General features: G+C 40.8%; 1 protein-coding gene across 2 annotated transcripts in view; it reads right to left on the reverse strand.

Annotated features, from left to right (window-relative positions):
- Positions 1 to 13,064, reverse strand: part of PRKCA (protein kinase C alpha) — a 141,261-nt gene that overhangs the window by 42,237 nt on the left and 85,960 nt on the right. For both annotated transcript variants that reach the window (XM_021537232.3, XM_021537255.3), the window contains exons 4-5: positions 8,195 to 8,306; positions 7,345 to 7,473 (exon numbers count right to left, since the gene is read on the reverse strand). In XM_021537232.3, coding sequence (XP_021392907.1) covers positions 7,345 to 7,473; positions 8,195 to 8,306 — 241 coding nt within the window. The remainder of the gene's footprint in view (positions 1 to 7,344; positions 7,474 to 8,194; positions 8,307 to 13,064) is intronic.

Here is a 13,064-nt window from a genome sequence, read left to right on the forward strand (position 1 = left end):
CCATAAGTGAGGAGCAGAACTCTCCACGTGTTCTACAGCTTCCTAAAAATACACTAGTAACTTTTCTGCTAAAATTCTCAGAAAAAAATTGCTTAATTTTACCATCTCCAGTCTGAGCTTTTATGTTTAAATTTTCCCTGCAGAGGCCCAGGTGGAACAGGCAGAATTCTGAGTGATGGGCTGGGTGGATGTGGAGGCTCTGCCTGGACAAAGCCACCCCTGCCCAGCCCTGATAAAAGCTGCAAATCAGCTCTGGCAGCAGCAGGATGTGGCAGCACGTGTAAAATTGCTGCTTTCTCCTGCAGCAAACACAGAAAATAGAGAAAAACCAAAAAAAAACCTCTAAATGCAAGAAAGAGAAGCTCAAAGATTAATTGGGAAGGAAAAATGCAACGCACTAAAGCCAGGCTGCTAACGAAGTCATTATCTCACTGCCTGTTTTAAGATATCTGGCCCATTTGTACTTTTGTCTGCATAATTAATACCCTCAGACATCTTTTTCCAACTGACTTAGCACTTCTTTTCCTGAGGAAACAGCGTGATGATACTTGTGCTAAGAAGTGCTTATCAAGAATTAGCATCCAAGTGGTTCATCTCTTTAATGTGCCCTATTTTTAACAGGACAGATCAGGTTTCTCTTGGAGAATTGACATGAAGAAGAGATTCCCCTCCCCACCAAAGGCAACATCTCTTGTGTGTGGTTGAGAATGTTAAATGAAAAATAACTCCAGGAAAATAAATCAATGTACAGTGGCTGAATTCTGCTCTAATTGTAACCATAGCAAGCAATCTCATCCTGCTTGGTAATGATTGGTTAATTAAACTCAACACTGTGCCAGAGATGCTACTCTAAATTAGAGAAGGTTGAAGGGAGGTGAAGTTCAACTCAGTTTGGGTAGAAACCTGAAATACTGCATTTCAGTTTTCTATTATAAATATTAACGATGGTAACAATCTCTGTACTGAGGAAAGCAGCTGCCACCAGGAAAATTCATTAACATTTTGTCCAGATTGGACTCTCAATGGGGACTGAGAAAGCCTACAGATAAAAAGACAAGAAAGAGAAGCATGGATTGACGTCTCCAACAAATCCAGTCTTGCTCAGGTTTTCTTCTAAAACCCAGAAAAAAATATCAACTTGCATTATGGACAAGATGTGCCATTTTCCTCCTCCTTGTTAATGGAGATCATAAATGTGTATTCAGTTGAAAATTCGGATTATTTGATGACTGTCCTACAGCTCTTCTATCAAGTACTGCTTTTAAAGCTGCAGTATGCATCCAGGAGCCATGGCTAAAATTGGGACACCCACTTTTCCAGGAATAGTGTAAGGACATGAACAAATACAGAGCTGGTTCTTAAGTATTCATCCTTTAAATAAAAACCTAAATAAAACAGAGTGGGCTGACAGAGAACAACCAACATTTCTTGTAAAGAGAAGAACTTCAGGCAGGATTTTAGGGAATTCAAAGAGAGGATGACAAAGCTGAAAATTTTTCTATGAGATCGTGCAGATCAAGATTGCACAGCTGCCATATGCAGCTGTGGATTTACAGCTTCTTGAGGTACCAGCTGATAAATTTAGTCATGGGGATGACTAAATAAATGTTTCTGTCCCCAGGACAAAGCTGAATGTTTTGAGCAGGAGTTCACTCAGTTTCTTCACAAGTGTGACACAGCTCCCTTTTTCCTGAATTCCCAAATGTGGATAATAAAGCAGTTTACTAATCCCAGCAACCATTTCTCACCAATCTTTTAGTCCTGCAGACAGCTGAGATGAGCAGAAATCTCTCACCCTCATGCCAAAAGCTGCTTTTAGGAGACACTGCAAGACTCCAGTGGTCTCACCTGGCATGGTATCCAGAGAAATGAAGGAAAAGTGGGCTGCTGTTAGCTCCAATACATCATAAAGTTCCTCTCTTCTCCCAACAAAGCATTTCTAAATTGTTCCAAAATTCTCACTCAAGAAGTTTCTGGTGCAGGTTTTCAGATTTGCCCAGTTTCCAGATGCCTCAGTGAGTGACAGAGGATCCTGCACTCCCAACCAAGGAACTTTCTCCCCAGTATCCTCCTGCACCCCTCAATCACAGTTTCAATGATTTACCTGTTACTGAAAACAGTCTTTCTTCCCATTTTTGGATTTGTACTCATCGCATGCAAAACCCAAAGCTGCCTCCAAAACTCAGCTTTCATTGAAGATTTATTAGGAGATTTTATTAAAACTCACTGAACTCTTCCTTTCTGGAGCTGCTTGTGACTCACGGGTACAACTGACTGAAACAAATCCTGCTTTCCAGGCAATTTTCAGTCTCTTTGGTTTTCATCACTAAAAGGGCTTTCAGAGATGAGACTTTTCTCTATTCCACAACTACTCCCCTGCCCAGTGAAGATTTCTTTTCATATCCCTCCCAAGCCTGAGCCCTGAAAAATGGCAGCAGAATGAGTACCTGCACTGTGCAGGTGCTGTACAAGGAACAGCTGAAGCATATCCTTGACTAGAACAAGAAAAAGAATGAAAAAATGTCTCATGAGACTTGATTCCTATGTATTTATTGAGACATTCTCTCCTCCTAACACAAAATGTGCCATCATCCCTAATACTTCTTCCTAAATTCTTCTGTCTGCAATAGATTCTCCAGGTTCAAGTTCACCTGGAAATCTCTTAGAAACAATTCTATGTTAGTTTTAATGGAGATTATCTTTACAAAAAAATACCATCTTAAAATATATGCACTACTGGGCAGGACAGCTGCCTAATGAAACAAAAATCTTACCACAAAATGGATCAAATAATCTGGAAAAGGCTTCAGGCTGTTACATTTCTAATTCTTAGCTTATATAAATATATAGGACCTAGGTAATATTTTTGGATGCATGCAGATGGCCATTACTGAAAAATTAATGTTTTTTTTAAACACCTTGCATTGCCTGTTTCTTCATGGTAAAGTAAATTTAATGAGTGAAGTGGGAAGGAAGCTTTTAGTTACCACTAGGGCTGGCATTGCTAAAGGCACAGCTTTTCCTGTAATGACTGCAGCAACCCTGCAGATTCTGGGAATGTCAGAAAGAAGATATTAGTGAAATAAACCATGAGATCAGTGGTCTTTGAGATGTTAAAAATGCCTCCCACATGGAAACAATTATTTGGGATCCCTTTATAGGCATTTGGTACTAAAAGCTGGTCAAACAGCCAGAATATTCATTTATGTTCCCTTTTAAAATCAGCTGCAGATACTATGAAATGAATGCTAACAAATACAGACACTACCACTGACCTAGAAAATCAAAATAAGATCATCAGGGTGTGCACAGTGGGGTCTTTTAAGGAAGCTGTTTTGAAGAGAATCTTGGAATGTGCCAAAAGTCTGCAGTTTGTGTCCCCAGCCTGTCTGGGCGCAGGCTCCTGCCCCAGCTGCATGACAGGACATGAATATGCAGTGTCAGGAGATGGCTCAGCATTCCCACATTCCTAAAAAACCTGGAAAATGTCCAGTGGGGAGCACGGAGCTCCTGGGGAGATCATTGCTGCAGAGCCTCTGTCCTGTGTGCTCCCAACTCTGCAGGCATCACTCACAGCCCTCCTCTGCTTTTAAATAACAGCAGCACCACTGAAGAATAAAACCAGATTTTCTGACCCTTGCACCTTAGGAAAATACAGTTAAAACCTCCCTGAAAATTCTGGGCTGTGCTTATATGTGTTTTAATCACAGAGTCACCACCATCCTGTCTCTAAATGAGTGTCAGCAGGGCAGATCCTCCCTGTCAGCTGCTGTCACATCCAACTTCCAGTGCCTGAGAGGTCACAGCTTAAAGTCCCAATTTTGTGACAGCCTTTTATATATCAATGCACCAGATGGGGTTATTTTTCTCCTGAAGGTTATTGTTCTTTCACTATAAAAATAATTCAAAAAATAAAGTTAAAAAAATCAGAACTGTGATTCAACCACCTACGAGCTCACTCAGAAGAGCCCTAAATTATAAGATGGGTCAAGGAGTAAACTAAGAGTGAAAAAACTTTTAGCACACATCAGGAGGAAGAAAATTCAGTGTAAAAAGCAGAGATTAAGAATAGCAAAAAGCACTTTACTATGCTTAAGAGCAAAACCCCCACGTCAATCCAACCTGTGAAAGGGTCACGAACTCAGAGATTTCAGAAATATGCAAGAGTGTTTCTATAAAAAGAAAACTACCACATTTCTGTACTGCAAGTGCCATAAATTATTAATATTCAACTCAACTCCCAAGCAAGTAACTCAACCATTGAAAACAAACCACTGATGTTTAAGAATTACAGCAGAAATGAGCATTGAATGGGGCAGATTGAGCAGCCCTGGAGAAAATGGTGAGATTATGGCAGAGGATATCAATGCAAAATTCCAACTCCTCTGTGAAGAAATGCTGCAGAGCCTCTGCAGTTCCCAGAAAAACCTGGGTGTCCACACTGATGCACCTGGGCTGAAGCTCTGACTTCACTAATTGGAATTAAATGTGTTCATACCCAGGACTGAATTATTCCCACCATTAACTGCATTCAGAACCTGCCAAATTGGAGACTGTGGATAATCTGAGGGAGCCACTGGGCAGCTCCTTCCTAGAATTCACTGGGAATTAAAAGCCAGCCCTATTTCCAACATGTTCTCAGGAAAACACTCAGAGTGTGTGTGTGTGTGGGGGGGCTTCTTGGAAACAAAAGGCACCACCAACCCCCCAAAGAAGCAGGCAGAGAAGAGAAATTGGGATGTGCCAGATAAACCACAGGTCAGTAACAGATTAGATTAGATGCAAGCAGATAAACCACAGCCCAGAGCAGCACAGCCCGCAGCTCTGCCAGCCGTGCCCTGGTGGGGCTGGCACGCCTGGGATGCCCACGGAGCTGCAATTTGCCAGCACCAGGGGCAGGTCCCCTTCAGCAGCACAAATTGTTTTGCATGCAATCAAGGCTGGCTGGGAAGGAATCAGCAGGAACTAATTAAGAACCCAAACAGGACGCAGAGCAGAGGTATTGGGGAATTCAACTGAAGGAGTTCCACACCTACAGAGCAGTTCCTTTGAAACAGATTCACACAAAGGCTCAAACCAAACAGTCAATCATTGGTTATTTTTCCTGCTGTTTCTAAACCTCCTGGACATTTAATTCACCTCCTTTCCCAAAGCTAAAGGCAGTGATGTTGTGCCTGGGAGCCCTGAGAACTGCATATTCTAACAAAGATTTTGTCAATAAGTATTTTAGAAGCAATGGCATTCTAGATGAATATTTTTGCATTTTGTAATATGTCCATGAACTGGCAATTGCTAATTTCCTTTTCAGTTAAACACACACAAAAGGCACCTGAAATGTCATTTTGGCTCGGTCCATATGGCATTTTTAATGTAAAAACCAAAATAGCAGCTTGCTTTCAGGACAATTGTCATTTTTATTTAAAGCAAGCTTGGAAGTGCTGACAAGCCTCAACCACAACATGACTGTAATTGTTTTATATATAACAAAGTTATAGTAAACATTGTTCTTGTTGTCCAGAAACCTACTTAATTGGGGGATGGAAATGTTTTATTTATAAATACAATAGAAATGCCATTTGCAAAGTACACTTGCACCTAAAAGAGCCTATGGAGAAAACCTGTAAAATATCTGTTACAGTTTTTCCATGCTCACCTCTCAGACAAGACCTTTTCAAATAAAACTCTAAACTAAAAGAACCCTTGTTTGTATAATCACTTTGCAATGCCTTGGTTCCACAATGACTTGTGATAAACGCTTTTGTCCCTAAAAGGATTAAAAATCAACTGAATCATTAGGAAATAAGCAGGTTATTTGTCAAATTGTGTGCATTATTGCAGAAAGTTTAAGCCATATTTAAGAGCCTTGCTGCAAAGCGGCCCAGAATAAAGCAAATATTAGATTTTGTCACTCGGATGATTTTTAAATTAATTCCCTCTCATGGTACAATTACTTTTAGAAGCTGCATCACCATCTCTGAAATGCCTCATTACTAAGTGAAACCACCTTCTGCTAATGACAGTACCTTGGACAAATTTCCCCCTCCCACGTTGACAGGAAGCTCTTTGAGAAGTTAAGCCACAATTAAGCATCACTTGGGATCTATTCTGATCCTTTCTAACTAAATTTTATCAAACTTCTCCTTTTCAATGCATTTTGCAGGCTTTGACAGGAGAATATGGAGGTAATTGGATTTAGGGAACAAAGCCAAGGAGGAATAATTGTCACCAGGGTAGTTTGCTGGGTCTGGAAGCTGTGAAAATTCAGTGATGGTCTGATTTTCTCTATGCAAAGGAGATGTTCTAAGAAACCTCCAAATTTCTCCTGCTCTGACTTTGCCCCCAAATTCAATTCCATTTTACAACACCAGACAGGCAGCAATAAAAGCACTGTATCCTGTTCTGGCTTCATGGAGTGTGTTCTGGAATTCCAGGCTTGGGATGGGTCTGTGGGGGGTGTGGGTGTGCACCTCTGGGTGTGCACAGCCACAGGTTATTCACAAAACCCAGAGAAACCACTCCAAGGAAAGGAACTGCCACCCTCCCCTTCCTCTTTTCCCTTCTCCTTTCCCTTTCCCTTTCCCTTTCCTTTCCTTTCCTTTCCTTTCCTTTCCTTTCCTTTCCTTTCCTTTCCTTTCCTTTCCTTTCCTTTTCCTTTCCTTTTCCTTTCCTTTTCCTTTCCTTTTCCTTTCCTTTTCCTTTCCTTTTCCTTTCCTTTTCCTTTCCTTTTCCTTTCCTTTTCCTTTCCTTTTCCTTTCCTTTTCCTTTCCTTTTCCTTTCCTTTTCCTTTCCTTTTCCTTTCCTTTTCCTTTCCTTTTCCTTTCCTTTCCTTTCCCTTTATTTCTGTCTCTGCCTCCTCCTGATCTTGGTAACCTTAAACTTAAAGAATCTCTTTCAATTTTAAAACTCACTGGGAGTAGCATTTGGGATTGAATCCCAGTTGCCTTTGTTTATTCAATACTCTCAAATACAGGAAACAACTCCTCAGCTGAAGAAGGCTTGGTGCATCTCTCATGCTCTGAAAATGATGGGCAACTTCCTGAACAGCAACTCATCCTGCTGGGCTGCTTCTGACAAGGAAAACTGATAATACAATGATCTTCTAACTAATATTTCTGAGTTTTTAAAGCTGTTACTACAGATTTCCTTTTTTTTCCTACTTATTTGTATGAACACAACTTCATAGAGTTTCTTGATCCAAAGCCATGTTGTATGAAATCCTCACCCTTCTGGAAGAAAATTCTCTGTCAGCAGCTTTAATGCACAAAGATCTGACCAAGGTACACAAACTCACAGTGTGTATCACACTTTTGTAAAACCTGAAACACTCCAAAAGGAGCTGTTTACCTGTAACTTCCAGTTTGTCACCAGTGACTTCAGCTTTCAGATAAATCCTTCCTCTCTTCTCTGTGTGGTCCATGCCACAGAGGCTTGGGACGTTTATCACACATTGCTTGTGGACGTTCATATCACAGGCTGTGGACATAAAAATGGTTCAGACACCCATGAGAAGCCAAAAATTTAGTGAAAATCTAATAAAAGTGAAAATTAAGACTAAATGCTTAATTATTGGCAAGACTTTCAGATTACAGCTGCCTGGTTTTCAACCAAATGCCACGGCTGGTTTCCATCTTGCAATACTTTCTGTAGAGAGTTAATACAACAGAACATAGAATAATCTACTCTAGAAAGCTAAACATATCATTAACAAAGTGCAAGGAGGGGAAAAAGTGAAAATGGAATAGAGACTTGCTGGGAATATGATTAAGAAAACAGAGCATTCACGTCAGCAATGAAAGAAGGCGGGTTTAATTGATTATTAGGTTTTGATAGTGGGAGTCTTCCAAGACAAATTAAAAACAAGGAAAATACCAGACCTTGACTAAAAACTGAATTGAAATTCCAGTCTTTGAGAGTGTATTCACCCAGACAGTCCAAAGAGAGGTTTTCTCAAAATTGCCATGACAAAGGCTCTTCAGCCACATCCAACTGAGTACACCATGTTCTCAGCACAAGAGGTGATTTTAATTACTAAGTTATTACAGTACTAAAATATCCACTTGAAATATACCAAGACTATAAATAGCTGACATTTGAAATTGTATTTTCCAGAGAAACGAAGTAAGAAGCTGTTATCCAGGGCTTCCACTTCCTTTCTAGAAGAGCCCTCTGGCAGCAGAAGGAAAACTTCACTCACTGTCACATTTCATCCCCTGGTGCAGGAGCCCGTAGAGCAGCGACCCACAATGGTCACAGAACGTGGGGCTCCCATAGGTGTGGATCTTGAACTTGTGCTTGCTTCTGGGATCCTGCAGGCAAAACAAACACAGATTCTAAGTCCTGAAAGATAAATTGACACACCTTTAATTTACTTCTTCGAATACCAAAAGCTTTCCAGCTTTGCAAATTATGCTGCAGGAAAATTTGTTTTAGTGTGTAGCTTGTTCACAGCCTTGCAGTAGTACCTGCATTGGTACCTGCATTGGCACAGGCACGTTGCCCTCAATTCCTAATTCTCCTTTTTATGGTGCTGTAAGAAAAAATGCATCAGCTCAGGCTTGTTCCCATGATTTATGGACACTAAAATTCATTTACTGACTGCTCACATACATAAAGTTTAATGGCAGTGTTCAGCCTGTGGCTGAAGACTCCCAGACAAATTACAGAATGTTACTGTCGCTGTTCTGAAATGTGACACAAAATACAGCAGAACTGAGAATAAACTGCTCATGGCCTAATCTGGAATACATTCCAATGACTGTAAAACCAGGATTTTACAGATGAGATCATCTTGAAACGCTGCAACTTTATAATCTCTACTGTTGTGAATGAAAGGGAATGAATTCTAACGTGGCATATGGTAAATATTTTACAGAGATTGCTGTACCCATCTGATTTTTGAGCAGGGACATTAAGAGTGAGGACATTTTAAGGCCGCCAACAGCTTGGAAATGTTTCCTAATTTAGGCCCAGTGAAAGGGAATACACCCAAATCACTTAAACACTCAACACATCCAAAGGCATCTGCTGTTTCTGTAGGAATAAGGGTCCCCTCTGGAAAACCAAGAACATTTATTTCAGAGGAAGAAACCACATCTTCCATATGTTCATCCATGCCAGGCCCATTGCAGAGCTCCAGATGTGCACTGCCAAAACAAACGTGGTGATGGCCCTGTCCTGGGCACACCCTCTTTATCCTCAAATCCTTTATGACCCCTCCCTGCCCCAGCTGCACTTCAGTCAGAACCATCCCTGCACAGCAGAAACTGGGGAGAGCAGCAACACTTCATTAAAAACCACACTGGGCTTTGAAATCCATCCTTGCTAACAGTCTTTTCAGAAAGACCTCGGAAATTATGAAATGCCAGGTCTAAAACACCCTCAATGAAAACACAGCTGCAAAACGAGACATTAAAATGTTTCCCTTCTGTCTACATTTTGTATGATACCTTTGTATTGGGTAAGAACTGTTAAATAAAAAGAGCTCTCTAGTATAAGTTCTTTCTGAAGAAATTTGGGAGCTTTGATTAGTAATTCTCACAAAAATAGGACTACGAGAAGGCAAAATTGTGCCTTCAAATTTTACTATTTTGCCATATTACCCTTTGTGAAAGCTTTTAGTGTTTTGGTAGCATTCTTCATGTGAATTCATTTTGGTATTGATTGTGAGTTTTGCAGTGAATCTATAACCACTACTTTTCACTGTATGGAAGGAAATCATAGAGCACCCAGGATACCAAGTAAAGACTTTACATCACAAATTCAAATCAAAACTTTTTCAAGAATTCTTCTCATTGTACAGTCTGAGACATGAAATGCAAACTGCTACCAACTGTATTTATTTTGTAAACACAGCAAACCTAAATGGAGTGACAGCCAGGGCTCCAGAGAACATCTGTTTCATTATTTATTAAAGGCACAGCCACGGGTCTGGTGGCTCAGGGTCATGGGAACGTGGCTGTGCAGAAGGGTTCTCTGGTGGCTCAGTGCCTATGTGCCTTCCAAACAATTTAAATTACAGTTGGGAAGTTAATTCTTCCCTAAATTGTTTTGTTTAGATGACAGAAGGAGACTTGTTGGCTTATAAATATCTACACTTAAACATGACTCTGGTAAGACGTCTGTGGCTGAGAAGGACAAAAGCCACAGCTCCTAAGAATAAGCAGAGTTTTAAAGTTGTGTTTGATGTCTGGCACAAGTGCTATTTATGAGTATAAAGTAATGGTATAGAGGGGGAGGAAATTATTACAGTCAATGTCTACTAAACACAGTGAACGTGTGTATTAGACTGAAATTATAGAATACTGCCAAATAATTTCATTCCAAACTATGGGAAATTATTACAGTCAATTTCTACTAAATAGAGTGAACCTGTGTATTAGACTGAAATTATAGAACACTGCCAAATAATTTCATTCCAAACAATGGAATGTGCCTGGAATTAAGTTAAGCAGGGGTGTGTGTGGCTTACAAATGTTGTGACATGTAAGGACAATGTTCTGCACCCACTGAGAACCAACAGAAGTGAGGGCTCCTGCCTGACTACAAAGCTCTGTGTGGCTACAAAATCCCAGGAAAAACATTCTTAGAAAACAACAAAACCCAGCCACATGAATATATAAATAAATCAAGCTGGAAAAAACTTTTGGAGTTTGAGTTTTGAGCCCTGTAGGACTCAATGTATATAATTTGAATCAGTGTTTGTTTTCTATATTGATTCTTAGTTTTTTATTCTTGTTTGAAAATTCCTGCTGTGGGGCCTTTCAAATCAACAATTTTGATATGGATTAGATTTTGTAAGGAGAAGCAAATATGTTCTGACTGTTATTAGCTATTATTTTATATGCGCACACACAGTCCTTCATAACAAGAAGAGGACAATGGAAAATAGTACCAAAACTACTCCTGAACTGGAATTTTCAAAGGAAATCTCTCTCTTAAGATCCCTTTAATAGAATATCCTAAAAAACATTTAAAGCCTGCCACATAAGAGAATGCATTCTTCATCAGTGTTTTATCCAATTTTCTGCTTCAATCCCATGTTTTTTGGGGTTTTTATTTTTTTGGTAATGTGAAGTCCAGAAGGCATTCCTACTTAGGAATCAAGTCCAAGACCATCTAGAAAAAGCCCAGAGATCACTATCCATCCATCACAGTTGACAAAAGTTTTTATCTTATTCCCATATTTACAAGGATTCCTCATGCACTAAGAACTACCCTTGAATCTATACCTCACACTTTAATTCCAAGCAATCATATTAATAATAATTAATAAGAATTACTACATTGCCAGCTGTAATTACTTCTATTAACAGCAATTATTTTATCAGTTGTTAATACAGGTTCATACTTCCCAGTGTTAAATATGCATTAATGAATTTATGTGCATCATAGAGGAAATCATGTTGTCCTTAGCTCCTGTAAATTTTCTTCAAAAATCCCTTTTTCCTCAATGTAAACTTTCAATAATTCCCAAAACAGAGCTGGCAGCCCCATTTTGTAGTAAACACAGGGAGCCAAGCCAAGATCTGACAGATGAACTGCCAAATAATGGCTGCTATTTGCAAGAGAATTGAACTTTGCATTAAACTTGGCATAGATTAATTGTGAAACTCTAAAGGGAAAACCTACTTCTGTTTCCAAAATCCATCAAAGTTCTGAGTGGGGAAAGTGGCATTGGGAAAGCAACGGTGAAGTACTTGTTCAGCAGTGATGAATGATGTACTCTATTAAAATTCGTGTTATTTTCCTGCTAAAAAGTGAATTCTCCAGTCCTCCATTTTTGTAAGTACAACTTAATGCAATACAGTGTAATTAAATGGGATAAAAATTTCTGGACAATTGACATCACGGGCATTTTTTTGTTTTTCTTTGAAAAATCTTTGCATTGACAAAAATTTAGCTCTGCATTTGTATGCTTTCTATAAACTAGGGTTTCAGAGTCTGCAATGACACACATGGATGTAGCACCCCTATAGAGGTGAACCAGGCATCTACACCCCACACAGCTCTGCAGAAATCAGAATATTATCCATCGGTCCCAAAGCTGAGATGTGATTACGGAGAGGAGCAGCCCCAGAGGGAGGGATCCACCAGGAGAGGGCTGTACACACTGGCACCAGGTGGAACGACTGAGAAAACCCAAAAGTGGAGCAGGAACAAAATAAATAATGAGTTTGCAGAAATTACTTGCCCAGACAGCTCAGAGGGGTTCAGCCAGGAATCCTGCCACACTCCAGCAGAGGGAAGCAGAAGAACACAGAGGCATCTCCCAAACCCTACACATTTTTCCATCTATCTTCTGCCTCTGAGGTACATCCTGCCCCCCTGCCACCATCCCTGCCTTCTTCCTTTGTCTAGCACAAACGAGCCCATTTCCTTTATTGAACAGCAATGGAAAGCACCCCCCTGTGAGGAGCCATTCCATCATTCCTGTGGCTCTGAGGCGGGGGTGTGCAATAATTGAAAGTGCATGGTTAACCAGCAGCACATGTCACACTGTGCCTTAACACAGCACAAAACAGCTCAGGAGCATTACAGCTCAGAATTCTTCCTAAAAGCTCCCTTTTGATCAGAATGTTATTCCCCCTGATATAGCAACGCCAAACCTGCTATAATTCTGCAGGCATTAAATCACCACACTGCCTTTCATTTTAAAACATACAAGCCCCACTTTGCAGGATGGTGCATCAGTGGAGGTTTCACATCAGGTTATTTATTATTTGGGAGTTCTTTTCACGGGATGCAGCTTGGCTGTGTCAGCAGGGCCAAGCACCCGCCGTGCCCTGGGCTCTGCCCCGGCCCGGGCAGGGCGGTTCTGCCCTCTGCCCAGCGAGCCCCACCTGCAGCACAGGCAGGAGCTGGAGCTGCTGCAGAGCCCAGAGGAGGCTCCGGGATGATCCCAGGGCTGGCAGAGCTGGGGGAGCCCACCTGGGGAGGAGAAGGATCCAGGGAAAGCTCAGAGCCTCTTCCAGGGGCTAAAGGGGCTCCAGGAGAGCTGCAGAGGGACTGGGGACAAGGGATGGGGGGACAGCACACAGGGAATGGCTCCCACTGCCAGAGGGCAG

The sequence above is a fragment of the Lonchura striata genome, chromosome 19 (genome assembly GCF_046129695.1).
Source record: "Lonchura striata isolate bLonStr1 chromosome 19, bLonStr1.mat, whole genome shotgun sequence".
NCBI lineage: Eukaryota > Metazoa > Chordata > Aves > Passeriformes > Estrildidae > Lonchura > Lonchura striata.